Below are 23,810 nucleotides of genomic sequence, written 5' to 3'. Positions count from 1 at the left end.
TAGATGGACCTTCATGACTGCTAATGATTTATCTAGCTAACCTATTTATTTAAAACACTTGCATGCCACCTTTCTACCCAAATAGGGTTCCCCCAGATAACCATTTATAGTACAGATGGATACAAACTGGGGGGCAAACCGAACCATGTGGTTCGTGGTTATTCGTCAACTTTCACGAACCACGAACCACCACAAACCTGCCCCCAGCTCGCGAACCAGTTCATTTGGTTCTTGAAAACGTCATATCCAGGTCAGAAAATTGTCACTTCCGGACCAGCAGAAGGTCTCTTCCGGGCCAGCAGGAGGTCTACAGGAAGTCCATCCCCTGTTGCCTAGGAAACTGATTGATCGGCACCAGGCTGTCTGCAGTGACAAACCAAAAAACGAACCGAATGAACCAGCCTAAAGTCCGCAGCGGTTCATCAGAAATGGGATCTGATGAACCACTGGTTTGCGAACCATGAACTGGCCTGGTTCATCATGAATTTTGGTTCGTATTTTTGTTCGTGCCCATCTCTAATTTTCAGAAACAAATGGTTAACTAGGGGCCCTAGTTAACCATTTGGTAGAAATAACCATTACCTTTTTCTCTTATTCCCAAGAGCTCAAAACAAGAAGTTAGATTCTGAACAGCTAAGTAAAGAGTGTGTGTATACTGAACTGAACATGCACTATCTCAACTTAATCTTCACTGAGAATTCAGCAGTTCAGAATTCAAAAGATCTGCAACTATGGTGGACCCAGGATCAAGCGCAATGCCTGTGCACACAGGGACCTAGATTCCCCCCTCATTGTGCGAGCAGGCATTGTGCTAGGCCCTGATGGCAAATGGGCAGTCTTGTGCACGCCCTCTATATTGCTCGTGAGATCCAGAGCTCACATTTCTTAACAGAGTGTAGGCTATCAGATGGATGGCATTTCAGAGCTGTAAACAGGACTCCCACTCCCCGTGGAGCGCATGCGGAAAAACCAGACAGTGACATCACATGGAGATCACTCTGCATTAATGTGCTGTACCCACAGTCATCTGGATCAAGCCTTTAATGCTTTGATAGATATAGCTGGTTAAAATGATCAAAATTAGTATTTTCTGTATGCCTGTGTATATAAGCCATTTTATTCAGCTTTCACTTAATTACTGCAAGTAACTTCTATCGGGAACTTAGGAAGATGCCTCCCAGGTTCCACAAAGAACAGATCTCCACTTCCTGTGGAGAACTGAACAAGTTTTATTTCACAAACTACAACTGGTCCAGAATGCAACAGCCCGACTCTTGTCAGGGGCTACCTGCCAGGAACATACATTGCCTGTTTTGAAACAACTGCATTGGCTGCCAGTCTGTTTCCAAGCTCAATTCCAGGTGCTAGTTATGACCTTAAAACGCTTCATGACCTGGAGCCCACATATTTGAAGGACCGTCTCCTTCCACATCTCCCCGTGTGCCAGCTAGAGTTTTCAAGCAGCCATCTGTTACCAATACCCACTTGGCATCAACCAGAGCTTGCCCACTGCCCCCCCCCGTTTCAGAAAGCACTGCAAGGTCTGACTCTTTGCCAGTGGTTGGGGGGGGGGGGAGTTGAATGGCAGGCATCTTTTAAAGGCGGGAAAGATTTGGGGGTTGTTTTAATTTCTTTTAACTATAAATGTTTTTAATCTATTGTAAGCCACCTTGAGCCACAAGGAAAGGTGAGGTAAAAATCAATATTTAATAAATAAATAAATATATACAATATGGGCCTAGAGACTGTACTTGCAGCAACTTCAGCAGCCATCTTAACTACCAACAACACAGTTTCTTCTTCCCAGACACCACTAAGAGGCAGATGGCTTTGTCTGCAAACATTAACTCTTAACTGTCTCATTCTTCGTAACTCTTTACCACAGTAATAACCACCTCCAGCAATTCCGGAGCTTCCCTAATCCTGCAGATAAGGGCCCACACCTACAGCTGCCCCAGAGGTGCCCAGTTTACACAATGTCACCCTATGAATGTGGCTGAGATAGATCTTTCTCTTCCCCCGAAAAGCTTAAAAGTCAGAAAGGAGACATTGCTCCACATATCACCTATATATAAAACACTGTTGCTTTATAGTTTGAGAGAACAGACCTACAAGCAGCCTCCATAGTACTGCCTTGATGTAGAGCAGTGCCAGGCAGGCTAGGGATGTAGGCTGCTAGTCCCAGCCTCTCATATTTGGGAAAGCACCACAGAGGCAGAGGGATTGGGGAAGGAAGCTGGTAGCAGAGAAAAAGGGAGAAAGAGGCAGCAAGTATGTACTCTGCTGAGCCTCTATTCTTGGGCAGATTCAACCAGCTCTCTTAGCAGGGCAGTTTGGTGTCGTGGTTAAGAGCAACAGGACTCTAATCTGGAGAACTGGGTTTGATTCCCCACTCCTCTGCTGGGAAGCCAGCTGGGTGACCTTGGGTCAGTCACAGCTCTCTCAGAGCTCTCTCAGCCCCACCCACCTCACAAGGTGATTGTCGTGAGCATCATAATAACACACTTTGTAAACCGCTCTGAGTGGGCGTTAAGTTGTCTTGAAGGGCGGTAAATAAATCGAATGTTATTATTATATTATTATTATAGTTATCATCTCTAGTAATACCTACTTTGATAGCAGAGTGCCAGTTCACTTCCATACTAACAGACCTTTCCCCCTGTCAAAGTATGCAGGAAGAAGTAGCCAGAAAAGGGCCAAGGAGTAATTATTGTCAGCTGCTGGAAAGGTTAAGCGGGAGGTCTTAGCTCTCAAAGCAACCAAAGCCTCCCAGAGATCACATCTCATCTCTGATGCTGACTGAGAAGTGTGTCTGCAGCCCCAACGCTTAGTAAGCATATCACCATGACTTCACGTCACATTACATACATGCCCATAGACACGCTGTGTTGAGTTTGCATGACAGCAGCTGTCCTGCAGGCTTTTTTCTACAGATTCCAAGGAGTATGTCAAAACTCTTTGCTTATACCTTCAGATCCCAAAATGAAATGGTGGATGTCGGGTCCTGTCGACATGCGCGGTCCTTGACAGTTTTTCTCTATTACGCCTCTTGGGGTTACCATTTTTATATGAACTACCTGTTTAATGCATAATACCCAATTAAGATTATAGATAAAATGAGAACATACAAAATCATGCCACGGGTATCAACCCCCAAAGCATCTTAATCGATATAAAATCTGCCAATTACTGTTTCACATGAAATCCACTGTGCAAGAAGCAACTGACACTAAACTAGCTCAGTGGGGATAAGAAAGATTTGAGACATTATGCAGGGATGGATCCAACCAACCTCAAAGCAGTATTCCTCCAATTTAAGTGGCTCTTCCTTCAAAGTAAGAGCCACTCAAGTTGGAGGATGGCTTCCTAGGCTGGAGGAAGGCTTCAATGGGCTGGGAAGATAGGGATGGGATTCTCCAAGTTTTCTCCTGTTCCAAAAAGACAGGCAGGGTAGACTGAAAATAACTAAAAAATTTTAGGCTGCGCTCCTATATCCTTCTTTTGCTTACACAGTGCATTCTACAGGCACCAGTGCTTTCCATTCAAGCAAAATCTTGTTGCATGAAGATCTCACACAGAACAGAGGACTGCATCTGCAGCAGAGGACAACACAGCACAAGGGGAAGGAAGATACAGGATCTAAGCAATAATGTTTTTATTAAATCATTGACTAATGGTCTGTCTCATAATTCTACCTTGAAGGATATTTGATCAAAACCTTTAAAGCTCAATCTGTTTTGTTCTAAATGTAGTTTCAAGCAAGATCATCTCTGCTGCTTTAGAAATGCTATGTTCTCCATCACACAGCAATAAGATGATTAAAGCGAAAATCAAAACACAGATACAGTGGAATAAGATCATGTGCTTGAAAAAGTGGGAGAGGAAGAAGACGCTTACCAAGTCTTCAATGTTTCCATAAATGTTTTTCTTCATGCCTGATGCACGTGTTGCCACCCATCCTCCAAGAGTGCTGAACTCCATGGAATCCGGTTCATGGCCTGTACAGTAACCACTTTCACCCAGCTAAAGTAAAGAATAATCCATTATTGTATGACAAAGTTCAAATTCCACTATAGAATTGTTTTGTGAATGCAGTTTTTTTAAAAAAAGAAAACAGAAGGAAGTCTTGGATCAACATAATATAAATTTATAACTTGGTCTCCCAATGACTTGTTTCCATTCAGTCCACCCATTGTTCTCAAGGAGACCACCCTCAGTCCTAGGAGTGCAGGCACAATACACAGAAGCATGCCATCCATTCTTCAGTTATTTTCACCCTTTATGGGAGTACTTTTGGGTAACGCCAGCATTGCAAAAGTCATACTGTACCATGTGCATGACTGCAGACAAAGTTGGCATGAACTCAACCTGGACCTGTGCCTTAGCAGCATGCATTAAAAACACAGCTGTAAAATGTAGCCTTGTTCACTCTTCTCCTTCCAAAAGCTTATATTCCTTATTAAATACTGTAAAGTATATTTCACAAGACACAAGGTTCGCTAAAATACTGCAAGTAAATTTCCCTAGCAAACAATAAAGGAAGCATTCATTTGTGATTCCATCAACCTGATTCGCAGCTGGCTCACAAAAATCCAGAACAGATCCTCGTTTATTCTCTCAAGAAGATAGCATCTCTCTCTCTCTCTCTCTCTCTCTCTCTCTTTAACTATATAATATAACCATGTAATATATAACCATCTGGCTGGGATTTCTGGATGCAATACACCATCCGCGTTTGCTACAGGAACTCCTACAGATTTGTCACTGATTTAGTTTTTTTCTTTATTAGTTGGGTATTTCCCCCCATCTCCCCTGCCTCAACAACTGAATGAAACGCCTTTGTAAAGTGACCCCCCCTCCTTGAGGATAGTTCCAATGAAAGCGTTTCACAAACGGGTCTGTATCAACCGACACGACTACTGATGATGTGATCAACATACATCCGAGAACGCCTTGCGGGGGTGGAACCGCTCTAGAATTTTCGGTACATTAATTGTCGAAATAAAAGAATTTTCTGCAGGCACAAGGCAGGTGGTGATTTTCACCAACTGCCCCCTCCTGCAACAGCACAAAATGCCCTCCAGATATGCTGCTGCTGGGGAACTGAGACCCCCACCCACCCACTCAAGAACACTTTAGGAAGGAATTTGTGGTCTTCAATGGAAGGAGGGAATTGTCAAAGATTGTCCCTCCTCTTTTGCACCTGCAAAAATTCTAGGCAGGATCCAAGCAAATTCGTGACTCGAACTGATTCCGCACACGTTGGATAATGTGCACTTCCAATCCTCTTTAGAGATCATTTGGAACTGAATTTTTCAAGTGTGAAACAAAAAATCCACTTCCAAACGATAGCTAAAGTGCACTGAAAGTGCATTATCCAACGTGTGCGGAATCAGCCTTGGATCTGAAGAAGTGCTAATGGAGTTGTGGATTCTGCCTCTCCACTGCAGCCCACAGCTCCCCTCTGAAAAGCTTCTCTTGAGGTCTAGGGGAGAGCTTTGTAAGTGGCACAGGGCGTGCTCAGAAGGAAGATGAGGCAGAAGTCACCCTACACGAATGGTTGCTCAAATGGAGTGAGAACTCTTACAGTGAATCAGTTCCCAATTACTTGCGATAGTCTGGTCACCGTTAGTAGTAATCTAGGGGTGTGGAGATTGCTTATGTCAAAACCTAAAGGTTTATCTGATAGTACAGAAAGTCTTGAGCTGTTAAAGGTAAGTCTAGGATTGCTAGCAACACAATACCAAGACATAGTTTATTCCAACTATAATTTAGTGCTCAAATCATGGACTAGGCTTCCAAATATACAGGCCACATTCACTAGCAATGACCAACCACAGCCTGCCTTACAGGAAAGTGTCTTCTTTGCCTAACCTTGGGCTCATGTTTCCCTCCCTTCTTCCTCTCCTCGTGCACTGTTTCAGAATAAGTCATGCAAACATTTCTGGGTAGCCATAGGATCTTTTATCTGAATCACAAATTATGGTTGTGTTCTTTGGCCTCCAAACACAGATTGCATGGAATACAGAAGGGAGTGATTTTAAAGCCACACATGGAAGGCAGGAGAGGAAACAAGAGGCCCACAAATATCCAGAATATCCTGTAACATGTGAATGTAAATCTGCCTTCCATCTGTTCCACGGCTTCTGGAGGCAAAGCACAGGAAACAGCACAGGAAGTACCACGCAAGCTGGGTGGTCATCGACGTTCTTGCCATTTTTAACTGGGAAAATATGTTGATTTACGGATCACAGCAACTATAATAATGCAGCTTGATCACAAAATAAAATTACGAGACTTGTTTTTAGTAAGACGTCTCAAATTACTTTTAAAATCCCGTATTCTCAAGGAGGATTTGGGGGCATACGTGCCGCTGCAGATCAATGGGATCAGGTTGCAAACCTCCTTGACACACAAGCTCTTACAAGCATGAGAAAGAGCGCAACAGTGACCCATGAAGCCGAATGCTTTCTATTCAAAATTTCAAGCACTGCCTGGAGTCCTCTATTTCCTTCACAGGTTTTAAATACGGTACTTTAGCAGTACCCGTAGCCTGCAAAAAAAGTGAACTAATGGGTTGGAGTGACTTCCAACAATGGTAACGCTACTTATTCTAGAACTATTCTGTATGTTCAAAACATGTGGGGGGGAAAAAAGGGTCAGCTCTGACCACAGTGATACGGAACCAGAGGAAAAAACCCACTTACAAAAAAACAAATTAAAAACTGATTTCTACTGACAGGAGTTTTATGTTTGAGTTTTAACGAAAGAAGCTGCAACAAAAGAGGCTATTATGCCGTATTCTAGCGGGACAAAAGACCGTGTGGCATTTCAAGAATGGAGAAGCTGGTGAAATATCAGAAGTTACTAGCCTAGAAAAATGTCATTTAAATTAAGGGAATATACGCTGTGCATTTTAATTCTAACCTTTAAAAAAAAAAAACCACAGCTCCAGAAAGGTTAAAATACTACATCAAATGATAAAAAGACATAAAAACAAGAAGTATGAAAGGCCACCTCATCAGAAATTGCTGTGCTAGTAGTTTCCCCCAAAATAATTTCGTTGAGAAAAGCTACAGATCCCCCTAAAAATAGGCTATTCTTCTCTGGGAAGTCCATTACAAAATAGTGCAAGTATTTTTGAAAGTTGTATCACTTAAGAATGATTTTTCGCCACCTCAGTAGGAGTAGTTAATCGACTCCAAGTGCCTTTGTTCCATTTTAAAGTTTAAAAATTCTCTCACAGGGCACTGAGAACACATTTACTGATGGTTGCCTACAGGGGTCATTTCGTAGAAAAAGAGCTGGAGGAACTCATTAGCGTACCTCATTAGCATATGCCACGCCCCTTGACATCACCAGAAGTGTGTCATTAGCATAACTGACTTGCATATGCCACACCCCCTGACATCACCAATCCTGGCTGTTTTGGACCCAATCCTGGCCATTCAGGGCCAAAATTGGGCCCAAAATGGCAAAAAGGGACCCCAAATGGTCAGGACTGGGCCGCTGCTGAGCAGGAGAGTGATCCACCACCTGTCAGAGGCCTGATCTGGGCCATTTCGGCCTCAATCCAGGCCAAAATGGGCCCAAAATGGCCAAGTCAGGTGGGTGGGGCCACCTGTCATGTGACCTCTTTAGGGAACTCTGGAACTGTGTTCCTGCGCGTTCCCCCTCGAAATGAGCCCTGGTTGCCTATAACAGTGAATATGTGCTGACGAGCTCATTTTGTAAAGGCAAAAATATGATCACATGCTGCATAAAGAGCAAAGGAATCACAGCCTAAGTTAAGTCACCACTAAAGGGGAAAGTAGTTTTTAAAACAACAAATCTTAAATTTTTTTAAAAAAGAGGCTACAATTATTTGAGTAACTTTTATTAAAATAGGTGCTAAGAAGATTTTTAAAAATACTTGGGTAGAAAGTATTAACAAAAGCGCACAATTCAAATGTAATTTTGAAATCTGTTCTCCTTAAACCAGTTTCAAGACTTGCGAGAACTGTGCGAGAACTGTGATGCTCGAAAGCTTATGCTACAGTAAAGTTGGTTAGTTTTAAAGGTGCTACTGGACTCTTCAATTTTGCTACTACAGACTAACACAGCTAACTCCTCTGGATCTACAACGAAAGAAGAAATTCAAGTTACCCGTCTTTCTAAATCTTGTCCAACAATGCCGGCTTCAACATGAGCAGTTAAATTTTTCTCATCCACCCAATGAATTCGATTCTGTTGCAAGGAAAGAAAAGCAAGATTCAGTAAAAAAAAAAAAAGGCAATTTATTTTTCAGCTCTCCAACAAAAGCAGTAGTGTTTAAGCTAGTTCTGTGACTGACTGCAGCACAGAAGGTCAAAATAAACAGAAGTGTTCTCTTCCCCTTCCCTTAGGTTTTGCCTTGTTCTGCTTAAGCTATTAAGTGTGCAAACTAAACATGTGACCCTATCGTCTACCAACCTGTAGCAAAAATGACATACAAGATTTAAAAAATCCATCTAAATGGCAGTCTTCTAAAAAGACTTTTAAAAGGCAAGGTTGTTGAACCATTATGTGGTAGATCTGAAGACATCTGCCTTCCACAAGCTGACTGGAACCAGGAAAACTTCCAACTTTTTGTGATCATTCTGAATCGATCGTAGAAGTTAGTAAATTAGTTGAGGGTATTTCTCCTTTCTCATGATCAGTCTACACAGTCATGATCTGTGACAGATATACACTGTCATTTTAAATATTCGTCTTTTATCCCTCTAATTTATACTCCAAAGTCCATTTGCAAAACTGAAAGGATGTTGCACTGGAAACTGAACACAGGCAGGTCTGGCCAGCAGTTATGCTCTATTGGAAAACATATTTTTCACCTACCATTTGTGAGGTATCCAGCGAGACAATAGTTCGAGTCTCATCAGTCGGGCACTCAAGAGCACTAGAAACACTCGTTCCACCTGCAAACAGAGGGAATACAGGGAACTGTTTTTTCTTTCATTCGCCTAAGTGGTCAATACTTGCTAAGGGAGAGGAGATTCACAAAAAGCAGAACTTCTAAATATTTTCCTTTAAGACATCACTTGCAAGCTGACCCGAACAGATTGGACCTGGTCCCTGAGAGATAAAGGCATGTCTACCTATACATCTACATGGTTGGCTCTTTCATACCAACTGCCCGCTCAAAAGTGAGTATCCAGAAAAATTAGCTGTTTACCAGAAATTCACAATGTGAAAATTGGAAGACAAGTCAACTGTTCTCCATATGCGATAAAAATACTTGTCTGATTATTGCCTTAGACATAGGAAGCCAGACACTATTAGTACATGTTGAAGAAGCATCACAGGATGAGGACGGGAGGAAGAGGAGAATAGTATTACTATACAGAGACGGATTTTGTCAGTCATCTCACTGATAGTTTTTCTACCATGACTTCTTTCTCCTTCCTTGGGTCAAGCAGCAAGAGCTGGATAGCAACTGTGGGGCAGTTAGGTATGTGGGAGTTCTTCAGTCAGAGGTCTGAACTAGTGGATTCGGTTTCGTTTTCCCAGCCATGTCGGACGTTCCTCTCCGCAGGTCCGGGGGGAACTGTCTGAGCAGCCTGACCAGGCGGTTGACCCGCGAGGGTTAACCCCCAGGACTCCCAGTGAGGGAGCCTGGATCTGGGGCGCCGCGGGAAGAACCCCCTGGAAGTAATGCAGGGGGTAAATTGCCCACTTGCTCCAACAGAGGCCGGCAGACTTGCGCAGCACCGTGTGTGCTGCTGGGCCATGGAGAACGGCAATAAGCAGATTTAAGGTGAAGACCTGTAAGTAAGCAAATCCCTTCTGATTTTTAAGTGTATGCGAAGGATCGGTGGGAATTGAAGCCAAAAAGGCGCAGACTTCTTCCCCTGCACCGAGTTTCGGAACTTAGTTGGTGCCCCCCCCCACCCTAAGATGGCGACGAGAAAGCAGAGCCCAGCAATGAGTAAATCGGTGATGGCGACGTTACAGGGGAAGGGGGAAACTTTGGAAGAGTTGGTGAGACGAGCAGTTTTCGATGCTGTGCAGCCCTTTGTAGCGAAACTGAATGAAATGGGGCAAAAGGTTGATTCAGTGGAGAGCGAGGTGAAAGCCATTAAAGAAACAGCGACCGGAGCAGAGCAGTCTGCGCACGAGAACGCAGTACTCATGAAAGCAACAAGTAAGGAAGTGAAGCTTTTGGAGAATCAAATAATAGGATTACAAGTGGACCGTGCCCAAACGGTATTGCGTCTTCAAAATGTAAAAGAAGAGCAAAGTGAAAATTTAAAAGATTTGGTGTCTGGACTTTTGGCGCCATTCGCAAAGGCAACTAAAGAAGAGATAAAAAACGATATTTTGGAAGCCCGGCGGACATCTTCAAAGTATGCAATGAAGCGGCAGCTGCCTCGAGAGATTATTATTGACTTTTCATCTAAGAAGACTCGGGACACCATCTTAGACAATTCGTATAATGTGGACTTGGATTATTTGGGCAATAAGGTTAAAATATTGAAGGATGTTCCATTTTTGGCTCGTAAAAGAAGATTCAAGTATAAAGGACTTGCGGCTTTCTTGAGGAAATGTGATATAAAATATAAATGGCTGTTTCCAGAAGGTGTCTGGTTCAGATATAAAGATCAAACTTACAAGACCACATCGGATGCGCAGCTGACAGACTTTTTGTTCAACCATCAGGAGTTTCAGCAGAAAGAAAGTTCGAAGTCTGAATGGGAAAGTTGGGGGGAGGAAAGAGCGGGCACAGCTGCTCCAGCTGCGCAGAGAGAATTGAGACCAAGACGCAAGGGGGGGGGGGGGAAGAAGTCCTGATCCTGAATATAATCTGTATTGTATAAGACCTACCAATCTGATAGCATATTAGAAAGTTAACTTTTAAGAAAAATTGCAGCATGAAGGGAATACAAGACATGTAGTGTAGTGTTTGTTGTTTGTATGTTGATTTTCCCTTTTCCCAGTTCTCCCTTCCCTTTTTTCCCCCTCCCCTTTATACTTTTGTAGTCTTCTGTAGTTTTTTTTATGTTAGATATTAAAAAATAAAAAAAAATTCAAAAAAAAAAAGAGGTCTGAACTGGTAGTGTGACCTGCAAATGTACTGAACCACTGACAGTTCAATGCCTGCGCTTTGTCAGTGTTCAATTTCTCTCAAGCTCCTGAAGTTATTCTCCAGATGTACCATAAATTCATGCTGATTTAATGCTTCCAGGGGATTTGCACAAGCCAGCTTATGAAGATTTAATGTACGCAAAACACCATATGAATTGGGTCTCTTGCTTTACCTTTACAAGTACATCCGGTACAGGTAACATGTGCACTGCCTATACATGCTCTAGTGCACCTGTCCGGGGTCTGAGCCCCAGCCCCCAGACTTGACAAGAGGGAACAGCAGGTCAACCGGGCTGACGGGCAAACAGAGGGGGCAGCCAGCAGCCAGCAGGTCAACCGGTCAGCCAGCAGGCAGTAGGTCAACCGGTCCGACTGGCAAGCAGAGGGGGCAGCCTGGGGACAGCAGGTCATCCCCTCCCACGGGCAAATGGAGCCAGAACCTGCCGGCGCCAGGGGCAAGAGGCAAAGGCCCAGGGCCTCAGGAGTCAGGGGGAGACAGAGAGAAGCCAGCGAGTCCCACTCCCCTAGGAAAAGAAAGGGGACTAAGCAAGGCGGAAGGGGGCAAGGGCAGAGGGATTGGGGGCCCAGCAGTCACCCACCCAAAGACCTTACCTAAGGAGGAGAAGCAGCAGCAGCCCCAACAGCCCAAAGCCACGCCCCAGCTAGAAAATAGTAGCCTGGCCCAGGAGTTGCCAGAAGCCAAGCCACTCCAGGTGGGGCTATTGGAGGCACTCTGCAGGAAGCCCTGGGCAACCAGCCAAGGAGCCGCAGCTGGACCCACCTTCAGCCATCAGCTCAGCCAGGGAGGCCGAGCTGCTAGCCAGGGGACTGCAGCTGGACAGGCCATCAGCAATCAGCCAAGGCAGGGAGGCTGGGCAGCCAGGGAAGAAGGCACAGCTGGTGCTGGTCAGTGGGGCCAGATCAGCTACCCCAGCTGCAACTGCTTGGTGCAGCCCAAGACTGGGCTGGAAGAGGGGTGGGGCAGTAGAAGGAAGCCCTATAAAAGCTGGCTGGGAAGAGCCCTGTGGTGGTGGATGTGAGTAAGGAGTGATAATGTGGAGTGAGAGCGGTGCAATGCAAGAGTGGAGGTTTGGAGGAGAGTTCTGGAAGGAGGGGATGAAGAAGGACACAGGGGGCAAGCAGGCCAGGTTGAGCAGGCCAGCGAGTGGACTGAGAGGGAGTCTGGGTGAGGTATACCGCCCCTCCTTTCACAGAGCAGGGTCCTGCAGCATCCCTGGCCCCCCTATGACGTCAGGAGCAGACTGCCCAATGCCACGCCCAGCGGCAGCGGCGGCAAGCCCTGACAAGTTGGTGGCCCGTACGGGGAAAGCCGTTCCGACGCAGGCGCCAGTCGAAGGGATGTATCCCAATGCCGTAGCCCCAGCAGACCTCAGACTGTGGCTGGAGGAATGCTTGGACAGGATGTGGAGGAAGTTGGAGGCGGCCTTCCAAACAGCTCAGGCAGAGCTAATGCAGGCCGTGGAGCAGCGGATGCAAGCCTGCACACCCACAGCCTCCTCGCCAGTGGTATGTGCGTTGGCTTGGGAAAGTAACCCACCACCTGGCAAGCAGGTGCTGAGTCTATGCGCCACCGTGAGGATAGGCCAGCTGATCCTACAAGCCCTGTTGGACTCCGGGAGTGCAGTCTCAGCAATTCGGCCTCAACTCCTCCCAGCTGCCACCCCAGTGCACCGCTGGATCCCGGTGACGGATGTGATGGGCCGCACCCAGCCGTACCCTACGGCCCTAATCACGGTAGAGTACCTAGGGGTCTGCCACCAAATGGAAGTTGCCCAGGTAGCTCACCTACCCGTGCCAATGCTGCTGGGAAGAGATGCCCCGGGGTTCTTCAGGCTCCTCCAGCAGGCAGCGAAGAAATCGGGAAGAGACGCCCCAGGGATCGCCAGGCCTCGGCGGGAGGCGGCACGGGAATTGACAGACCCACAAGTTGCCACCACTCTGCAAGTGGAGGAGGCCGACGACCCGGGAGAGGGTCCCTCCACCAGACCAGGGGCAGAACCACGGACTGAAGACCCAGCTGGACCCCCAGCAGATCGCCCATTCTGTGATGCCCAAGGGGCAGATGAGTCCTTGCAGCGCTTGCGAGAGACAGCCGCTCGTGAGGAGGAGCAGGTGCGGGATGAACGGAGGTCCCAACGGCTCCCTCGCATTGAGAAGCAAGGAGGGGTTTGGGTTCGCATAGCTCGTGCCCCGAATGGCCAGGGAGAGGTCCGCCAACTACTTGTGCCAGCAGGCTATCGGCTGGAGGTCCTCCGCACCGCCCATGAGCACGCTTGGGCCGGGCACCTGGGGCACCACAAGACCCTGAGGAAGATCCTCGAGCGTTTCTTCTGGCCCTCGGTGAATGCGGACGTGAAGGCATACTGCCGCTCATGCCCCACCTGTCAGAGGGTGGCAGCGAGACGCCCGCCAAAGGCCCCTCTTTCCCCGCTGCCAGTGATGGGGGTGCCCTTCCAGCGGATAGCGATGGACTTTATCGGCCCACTGCCACGCACACCCCGGGGCTACCGTTTTGCCCTGGTGATCGTGGACTACGCCACACGTTTCCCGGAGGTCATTCCTTTGAAAACTATGCAGACCCCGGGGGTGGTCCGGGCGTTGTCCAAGCTGTTCGCAATGGTGGGGCTGCCCAGCGAAATCTTGACAGACCGGGGAGGGCCCTTCCGAGCAAAGGCCATGCGTCAGCTCTGTCAGAACTTGGGGATCCGGCAGGTGTTCACCTCTGCCTACCACCCCCAAACAGATGGATTGGCAGAGCGCCTGAATCAGACTGTTAAGGAGGCCCTGAAAAAGATGACGCATGACAAACCTCACCAGTGGGACCTGTATATCGACCCCCTGATGTTTGCCCTCCGAGAGACCCCCCAGGCCTCCACTGGCTTTAGCCCATTTGAACTGCTGTATGGGCGAAAGCCACGAGGAATGCTCTCCCGCCTGGTGGAGCAATGGGGCCCCCAAGCCAGCCCCCCAGCCCCCCCAGTCCAGGAGTACGTGAGCCAACTCCGCGAGCGGGTGCAGCAGTTCCAAGCAGAAGCAGGCCGACGGCTGGCCCACGCCCAGACACACCAGAAGGCCGCGTATGACCGGGGTACGCGACAGAGAACCTTCCAGCTGGGGGAGAAGGTCCTCGTCCACCGCACAGTTTTTCCCAGGGAGGAGGGGGACCCCTGGCGAGGCCCCTATGTGGTGACAAAGGTACTAGGACCTACCACCTATGAGGTCCAGTGTGGGCCTCGTCGACGCCAGAGGAAGACGCTCCACGTGAACCTGCTGAAGAGGTGGTACGAGCGGGACAGCGAGGAGTGCCAGCTGGCGGAGGACCCCCTGGAACTCCCGTCCAGTGAGCTGCCGTGGACCACAGAAGGCCCAGAATTCGAGGAGCCCAAGGTGGATCCCCAGCTCGACCCAACTCAGCGGGCCCAGCTACAGGCTCTATGGGCCCAGGTACCAGGCGTCTTCTCCCGCAGACCAGGTAGCACCAGCCTGATACAGCATGCCATCCCAACCGAGCCAGGGCAGGCGGCTCGGGCTACGTGGCGACCCATCCCTAGAAAGCGGTGGGAGGCGGTGGAAAAGGAGACGGACGAGATGCTCCAGCTGGGGGTGATTGAGCCCTCACAGAGTGCCTGGAGGAGTCCAATAGTCTTGGTGCCCAAGCCGGACGGGACCACCCGCTTCTGCGTCGATTACCGAGAGCTGAATAAGGTGGCCAAGTTCGACGCCTATCCCATGCCCCGAGCAGATGTGCTGGTGGATCACCTGGGGTCCGCTCGCTACCTGTCAGCTCTCGATTTAACCAAGGGGTACTGGCAGGTGCCCGTGCGACCTGAAGATCGGGAGAAAACAGCCTTCGCCACTCCCCAAGGTCTTTTTCAATTTAAGAAAATGCCTTTCGGGCTCCATGGTGCAGCAGCCACGTTCCAGCGACTAGTGGACCAGGTGCTGGGCAAGTGCCGGGCATACGCTATGGCCTACATTGATGACATCATTGTCTTTAGCCCGGACTGGCCCACCCATCTCCAGCACCTGGAGTCAGTCTTGAGAGCCCTTCAACAGGCTGGACTGCGGGCCAACCCAAAGAAAAGCCACCTGGGGTTCCGGGAACTCCAATACCTGGGCTTTGTGGTCGGGGGAGGACGAGTCAGGCCACCACCGGACAAGGTGGCCTCAATAGCCGACGCCCCACAGCCCAAGACCAAGAAGCAGGTTCGGCGATTCCTAGGACTGCTGGGGTATTACGGGCGGTTCATCCCCCACTTTGCCTCCCGAGCGGCGCCCCTGACAGACAGCTTGAGGAAGGGGCTGCCCAACCAAGTCCGGTGGACCCCAGAACTAGAGGCAGCTTTTAAGGACCTGCGGTCAGCCCTCTCCAATGCCACTGCCCTATGGAACCCAGACTTTGACCGGCCCTTCACACTGGCCACGGACGCCTCGGACACCGGCCTCGGGGCCGTGCTGACCCAGGAGCGGGATGGCGTGGATGTCCCAATTCTATTCCTAAGCCGGAAGCTCCAGCCCGCCGAGAAGCGCTACGCCACGGTGGAGCGGGAGGCCCTAGCGGTCAAGTGGGCGGTTGGGGCCCTGCAGTACTACCTGGCCAACAACCCCTTTGTACTGCTGACAGACCATGCACCCCTGCAGTGGCTCCATCGCATGAAGGCGCACAACCCCAGGGTGCTGCGGTGGTACCTCTCCCTCCTACCCTTCCAATTCACCGTCAAATACCGCCAGGGGGCGCGGCATGTGGACGCGGACTTCATGTCCCGCATGTTCGAGGCTGAACCGGACCCCCACAACTCAAAGCCAAGCGGGGAGGTGTGTCCGGGGTCTGAGCCCCAGCCCCCAGACTTGACAAGAGGGAACAGCAGGTCAACCGGGCTGACGGGCAAACAGAGGGGGCAGCCAGCAGCCAGCAGGTCAACCGGTCAGCCAGCAGGCAGTAGGTCAACCGGTCCGACTGGCAAGCAGAGGGGGCAGCCTGGGGACAGCAGGTCATCCCCTCCCACGGGCAAATGGAGCCAGAACCTGCCGGCGCCAGGGGCAAGAGGCAAAGGCCCAGGGCCTCAGGAGTCAGGGGGAGACAGAGAGAAGCCAGCGAGTCCCACTCCCCTAGGAAAAGAAAGGGGACTAAGCAAGGCGGAAGGGGGCAAGGGCAGAGGGATTGGGGGCCCAGCAGTCACCCACCCAAAGACCTTACCTAAGGAGGAGAAGCAGCAGCAGCCCCAACAGCCCAAAGCCACGCCCCAGCTAGAAAATAGTAGCCTGGCCCAGGAGTTGCCAGAAGTCAAGCCACTCCAGGTGGGGCTATTGGAGGCACTCTGCAGGAAGCCCTGGGCAACCAGCCAAGGAGCCGCAGCTGGACCCACCTTCAGCCATCAGCTCAGCCAGGGAGGCCGAGCTGCTAGCCAGGGGACTGCAGCTGGACAGGCCATCAGCAATCAGCCAAGGCAGGGAGGCTGGGCAGCCAGGGAAGAAGGCACAGCTGGTGCTGGTCAGTGGGGCCAGATCAGCTACCCCAGCTGCAACTGCTTGGTGCAGCCCAAGACTGGGCTGGAAGAGGGGTGGGGCAGTAGAAGGAAGCCCTATAAAAGCTGGCTGGGAAGAGCCCTGTGGTGGTGGATGTGAGTAAGGAGTGATAATGTGGAGTGAGAGCGGTGCAATGCAAGAGTGGAGGTTTGGAGGAGAGTTCTGGAAGGAGGGGATGAAGAAGGACACAGGGGGCAAGCAGGCCAGGTTGAGCAGGCCAGCGAGTGGACTGAGAGGGAGTCTGGGTGAGGTATACCGCCCCTCCTTTCACAGAGCAGGGTCCTGCAGCATCCCTGGCCCCCCTATGACGTCAGGAGCAGACTGCCCAATGCCACGCCCAGCGGCAGCGGCGGCAAGCCCTGACAGCGCCAACTATGAGCCAAGCTACAAATGACGAATTACATGAGGACTGCACGTGAAGGGAATTGCAATGTTAGCCAGGAAGCTGAGTTTTAAAAGCAATTAGAAGGCTTTGTCAATTTCCCCTCTCTACAGAGCCCAAGAGGGGAAACTGACAAAGCCTTCTGATCTCTTTTAAAACTCAGCTTCCCAGGGGGTAGTCTGCCCCCAGCGCCGCCAAAGAGGGGGCGCCAGGCACAGCAGCCAGCCCCGGGAGCACGCAGGCGGCAAGACGGGGTGCACTTGCCGCATGCCCCCTGTCCTGCGGAGCTGGCAGCGGCAGCGCGGGTGGCTGGGAGATCGCCCGCAACATTCGCCTGCCCCGCAGGACAAGGGGCGCACAGCAAGCTGCTTGACCCTTGTCCTGCGGGGCAGGCCAGTGGTGCGGGCGGCCTCCCAGCTACTCGCGCTGCCACCGCCAGCTCCACGGCATGCTGGGACAGCCGGCTTGCCACGGGGCAGCACGCGCTGCCTGGGTGATAACGTCACGGAGCGACGTCATCACGCAGCGCCAGGTGTGCATGCTGCACTGTGCGCGCAAGTGGCCAGACTTTGGTTGCCCTGGGTGCCGGCAACCATAGATCCGGCCCTGCTTCCCAGCTAACACTGCAACTCCCTTCACGTGCAGTCCTCGTGTAATTTGTCATTTGTAGCTTGGCTCTCAGTTGCCTGCTCAAAAGCAATTTGAAAAAATGATCCAAGATGGACCTAAATCCCTTTTTGAGAATGAGATAACAGGGTTGCACCTACCTGTGACTGTTCTTCTGTGCAGGCGCACATGGAAACTGTGCATGCACTGTTCCCATGTGGGACTGCACAGAAGACACGACGATGAACATGCAGTGGCTATCACAGGGAAGGCAGCTGATTAACACAATCCCCCTCCTCACTCTAATCCCACCACAACCCACTTGGTTTTTTGTCCGTGCGGACGTACAGCTCTACAAATCATCTTTCTGGGATACAAAAGAGACTGCTGGAGGAAGAAGAAGTTAGGGCTGGGGAGATGAAGGGATGGGAACCTGCATGTGTTGTGCTGCTGGTCGGTTGAATAGAGCCCCTTGTTTGTAGTGAGGCTTGACTGACTGGCTGGCTTGCTTCTTCATCTGCAAAAGAAAACTATGCTCTTTCCTTGCATGTGCAGAGAAAGGGCTTTAGAGGGTACAAGCGGCAGGCAGGAGAGGTAAAAAGCAAAACTTTCCCCACCCATGCTCAACATTGATGCTACATCCGCGCACAAGAGGCATAAGGCGCTGCAAAAGGGAAGTGCATAGCTTGGTTCTATGGCCCTGGAAGCAAGCAAACTCAAGCCTCGCTAGGAACAATGGGCTTTATTTGATCAGCCAGCAGCACAACCTATACATATTTCCTCCTCCAGCTTCCTGCCCTCCTGCTTTAAAAGTGGCTCTACCTGCCAGTGTGTCGGGGGTGGCTTTTAAAAAGCTTATTATTCCTGTAATGGAGTATACTCGAGGCTTCTCCTGCTGGCATTAGATTTATGATCACTCTCTCCCCAGGTTTTATTCACTGGATTTATTTTTCTATTCAGAACAAGAGCCGGGTACAGTTACGGTTAAGAAAGCGCCTTCATCTTATCTACTGACTTCATTTATAGCACACTTTTCTACCCAACGGGGACTTGAGCTGGCTTCCATCACTCGCCTCCTCCACTTCATCCTCACGACACCCTATGAGGCAGGTTAGGCTGCAAATGAGCGCCTGGCCCAAGGTCACCCAGCAAGCTTCCACTGCAGAGTGCAGACTTGAGCCTGGATCTCCCAGATCCTAGTCCGACGCTAACTTCCGGTTCCCTGATCCAGAGGCTCCTTGCAAGTGCAGGCCCTATCAATATGCACATGACCGCCAACCAGTGTTCCCGCTGATGCGAGCACGTGAGCAATCGCTCACAGGTTCTGACTCATCCGCTCACAGCTTCTCAGCTGTAGCTCACAGATACTAACCCTCAGGCGGCCCCGCCCTCCCAGTCAGCCAGCATCTGCAGGTGGGCCCTATAGGGATGGAGCAGGGACGGAGCCTCATCCTACTTCTCTCCTCCCTTCCTGGCTGTGGCTGGTTTGCCCCCCCCCCCAACGTGGTGCCAGAGAGCGTCTCCAGCCACTGCTGGCTCTCTAGCTGGGGAACAGAGCAGAGCTGAGTGATCGGGTCTGGCCTGACCCATGCAGCCTGAAATCGCTAGGATCCCCTCAGCCCCAGAGAGCTAAGGAGAGGAGGTAGCACCTCAGCCGCCACCACGGTGAAGGCATCATTTAACTTGGCCTTGACGCAGAAGGCGGCTGAAGCAGTAAGCACTGACTCACAAAAGCTCATCTTGAAATAAATGTGCTAGTCTTTAAGGTGCCATTGTGTGTCAGCTAATACAACTACCCCTTTGTAATCAGCATGGACATATCCATTTTTATACAGAAGTATGCTCTGATTTTTGTGGCCCTTTCACCTAATGGCTTTTATTGTTAAATTGTTTTGATTGTAATCAAAACAATTTGATTGTAATTTTTTTTTAAAAGGAGGTGCACTCAAAACTAATGAAAGTTGTTGTTTCGGCTCACAAAGTTGATTTTTAGCTCACAACACTGCACAGCTTAGAGGGAACATTGCCGCCAACCCCCTTGCAGTCATCACACCTTGCTCTTTCACAGCCAAGCCCCAGGCACAGAGAACAATCCTAAGCAGGTCTCTTAAGATCCCTACTCATCTCGACTCATTGGGTCTTACTCTCAGGAAAGTTCTCTTAGGATTGCAATGACTCCTGCTTTATAGTCAGGCTGGAGTGCGAAGCACCCAAAAAAGGCTCCGTAGGCCCACGCTTCTTGCATCTGCACTCCTTTTAAAAGGCACATTATAATTTAAAAAATCATGGTACAAGCTTATACTTATTACCGTTTTAGCTGGTCTTCTTTGCTTTGCCAGCTGAGGGAGCTTCCAAAAGGCAAAGTAGAATACAGCCAGCACATTTACTGCCCAAAGGCAAAAAATCTCGCTACGCCCCTGGGCAACCTGAAGCAGCTCTAGGGATCCCAACCACTGAAAACGAGGCAACGGTTCCTATAGAGTGGTTCAATAGTTGTTCTTACTTACCACCGAAAGGTATAACACAAACATTATGCTTGCAGGCTAATTCAATAATTGTAACTACGTCGTCATGGCAGCCTATAACAAAAGTGAATGGAGAAAGAAACGTATTTATTTGGGATAAATGGAACTATATGCAATATTTGCCCTGACCTGGATAGCCTAGGTGAGCCTGATCTTGTCAGATCTCAGAAGCTAAGCAGAGTCAGCCTGGGTTAGTAACTGGATGGGAGACCTCCAGCGAAGACCAGGGTCGCAGAGGCAGGCAATGGCAAACCACCTCTGTTAGTCTCTTGCCATGAAAACCCCACCAGGGGTCGCCATAAGTCAGTTATGACTTGAGGGCACTCTCCACTCCATGCAATATTTACTTAATCCTCAAACGCAAACTTTAAAAACTTAAACTACAGCCTACTTCCCCAGTTGCAGGATGCAGCCAGTTATATTCCCTTGTTAGAGACTGTGTTTTATCTGTATCCTTTGAAACTAGGCAAATACAACTGAAAACTTAAATCAATGTTTTTGTAATGCAAGAAGGTTGGCTGTTCCTCTGGTTCAGAACCAGCATTAACGTTCAGCATCACTAAGCAGAACCAGAGGACACCCTGATCTGAGGGAAAATGTTCAGAAAATAACCCTGTAATTAATAGGCGACAATATTAAAGGATTAGAAAAGAAGAGTAATTGCACAAAACTAGACCCTTAGCCAGTATAATGGTATTTAAATAGTAACAAATACATTTGCTTCAAAACATTCCTCTTTCAGTAATCAGAGGCCTTGTTTGGTGTAGCAGTTAAGAGCGGCGGGACTCTAATCTGGAGACATGGGTTTGGTTCCCTACTTCTCCGCTTGAAGCCAGCTGGGTGACCTTGGGCCAGTCACAGCTTCTTGGGAGTTCTTTCAGCCTCACCCACCTCATGGGGGATTGTTGTGAGGATAAATAATAACGCACTTTGTAAACTGCTCTGAGAGGGCGTTCAGTTGTCCTGAAGGGCAGTATATAAATCTAATGTTGTTATTGTTGTTGTTGTTGTGGGAACAGTGTGCCCAGCAGATTAACAAACAGCATGCCTGCAACATTTGGAAGTGTTTTTCAAAATTTACTTTTTTCCTACACTATCTAATTTTGCCTCACTGGCCCTCCTTTGATGAATTAAAAGAATATTCAGGAGTGCTTACCTGGCCATACAACTATGTCAGGAACTCGTTTAAACATTCCTTCTCTGAGTAAAAATAGCTCATGTAGGCAATGACCTGAAGTACAAGAACAATCATTAGGAATGTTGTTTTTTTTAAAGTTAAAAACTCATAGCTGTGTCTAGATGATCACTTACCATGAGCTCTGAATATCCTGTCTTCTGGATCTTGAGAATATGAGATGTTTGTGGTTTTGAGGTCCTGAAGGAATTCTTCATTTGTAACAGACGGAGGTACATCGCTAATATTTAAGGATGCCTTTAATAATAAAAAACAACAACATTCAATGACCAAATCTTCCCACTGCATTTGTAAAGCAGTTTTGGGTCTTTAAGTGAGTCTAATTTCTTTGGAAGATCATATATGGATATGCAGGAGTAATCATTGGCTGAAACTTGTTTTTTCTTCTGTCAGTCATGCACTGCTAACATAGACAACTTTCAGTCCAAAAGGAAAAGCCCCTTTTGGAGAAATCACATCCCACCGGATATTCCCCCTAGTAGCTTAATAGCCTTGGGTTACTTAAATGCTAAATCTGAAATCAAACAAAGGATTTAGGGTGGCAAACTTCAACACCATTTAAGTTCCGCAGCCAACTATCCTCATTTTCATAGCAAGAAAACGGTATGGTCAACTTACTTAGCTAACACATAATAGCTTTCACTCTGGCCCGCCTCAATGTTCTTCCTTCTGCTTTATTAGAAAGGTGATACCTGGGGTTCCCATTCATGAACATATATGCCCTTTGGCTACCAGGGAAATCGAAACAGTCACGTGTTGCTGCATCACCTGTTTTATGATGATCTTAGACACAAATTTATCTCCTCTCAAAAATCTTGGTTAACTGGTCTTGAGCCTGGAATCTCAGGCAGAGTGGCAAGATCACACAGAGGGTTGGATCCAAACTAATGTTTCAGCAGGCATAAAGATTCACACGCATGGAGCACAATCCCCTCAATGGCAAGATAAAATGCCCCTTGTTTTGGGAGTTCCCCTCTCCCCCAAGAACAGAATTTGGGGGAGGGGCATTTCAGGTTATCACAGCACTGAGTAAATAGCATGCTGTAGGTAGAAATCCGTGCACCTGCAGAAATTAGCCTGGATCCATGTCTGACTGCTTTCAGTACACTGTAGGAAGAATAATCCACACTTCATACCAGCAACATAGTTCCTATATTCCACAAATTCATTCTTGGGAGAAGGGTACTGTTTTGACCTGTACTTTATTTGGGGTAGATTTTTCTTTTAATCTTCCCCTTACACCCTCTGGGTAGTTTGCTGCCACCAGGAATATATTATTCCAAAATATTTTATTCAAATTTCCCCTTTGGTAACGTGTTTAAGCGTCAGGCTCCTTCGTGGTTCTATGAGGCCCTGAGGATATGAACGGATATAGCAATGACAGCTACACTGGGATATAACAAAACAAAATAAATGTTTATTTTTCAAGAAGCGTATTGGTTTCATAAAAGTAGTTCTTAGTTCTTAAAGTTACTTCCTATAAACTCATTCACACAGATCTCTTCTAAGGCTTCACACACAGTTAGCCTCCTTCGCTAGACTCAATAGTTCTCTCACAAATACTTCAAATATAGGCAGCACACAGCTAGCCTCTTTCTCTGACTCTCATTCACAGAAATATGAAACCTGCTCAGGCAGCACACAGCTGGCCTCTCTTTCCCTGACTGAGTGTCCTTTCACAAACATGCTCAGTTCAGGTTCCACACAGGTTATATTTCTGTCATAAATACTTCAGTATACTCAGGCAGCACACAGCTAGCCTGCTTTCTTCTGACTGAAACCTTTCTCCCCGCACTGTCAGTCTAAACTGCATTCACTCCGCCCACACTCTCAGTCATCAACCAATCACATCACTCACTCTTCCCTCTCTCTCACCCCCACTCTTCACCTTGCTCAAACCAAGCATTTAAAGACACATGCACACATTTACTTGGAATCATTACAGGTACCCTTCTGATTAGACTAGCATTTCAGGACATACCCAAAAATCCAGCTAGGAATTCCTGGCACAGGGCTTACCAATATAGGTATAGGATCCTCCACTCAATATGCTGTTCCTTAGCTGTATATTATCCCTTCATCATTTAGAGTCTGTTGCCATCATCACTCTGTGTGTGGCATCAACTGAAATAAGCTATACTTCGTGAAATGAAAATTTTTAATTAACCTTTACTTCTATTTATCCAAGCAGTTCTCTCAACTATAAAAAACTCATTCACAAGCCCATTTAAAAGACTCTTTTGAGTTCATCAGATCATTCCCAGACTTTATATGTTCTCTTTCTCCTAGAACCATCCTGGATTTCAGCAGATGCCTGCCTCTGCTGCCTTTTGAATATAGTGGCAGCAATAATCATAAACTACTAGTTTTATAGTAATGGCCCAATGCAATACTTGCCAATGTACTTCACAAGCATAAGACAGAGAGATGGCAATATTCTGGCTCAACAGCC

The 23,810-nt window shown here is 48.4% G+C and overlaps 1 protein-coding gene across 1 annotated transcript in view; it reads right to left on the bottom strand.

Annotated features, from left to right (window-relative positions):
• AGPS (alkylglycerone phosphate synthase) overlaps window positions 1–23,810 on the bottom strand; it is a 66,865-nt gene that overhangs the window by 24,743 nt on the left and 18,312 nt on the right. The window contains exons 4-10 of the mRNA XM_054971275.1: window positions 21,475–21,595; window positions 21,320–21,394; window positions 20,146–20,217; window positions 8,857–8,936; window positions 8,146–8,226; window positions 3,898–4,023; window positions 2,969–3,077 (exon numbers count right to left, since the gene is read on the bottom strand). Of these exons, the coding sequence (XP_054827250.1) occupies window positions 2,969–3,077; window positions 3,898–4,023; window positions 8,146–8,226; window positions 8,857–8,936; window positions 20,146–20,217; window positions 21,320–21,394; window positions 21,475–21,595 (664 nt within the window). The remainder of the gene's footprint in view (window positions 1–2,968; window positions 3,078–3,897; window positions 4,024–8,145; window positions 8,227–8,856; window positions 8,937–20,145; window positions 20,218–21,319; window positions 21,395–21,474; window positions 21,596–23,810) is intronic.

This window comes from Eublepharis macularius, chromosome 2 (assembly GCF_028583425.1).
Source record: "Eublepharis macularius isolate TG4126 chromosome 2, MPM_Emac_v1.0, whole genome shotgun sequence".
In the NCBI taxonomy this organism is placed as follows: Eukaryota; Metazoa; Chordata; class Lepidosauria; order Squamata; family Eublepharidae; genus Eublepharis; species Eublepharis macularius.
This window is presented reverse-complemented; position numbering and strand designations above follow the sequence as displayed.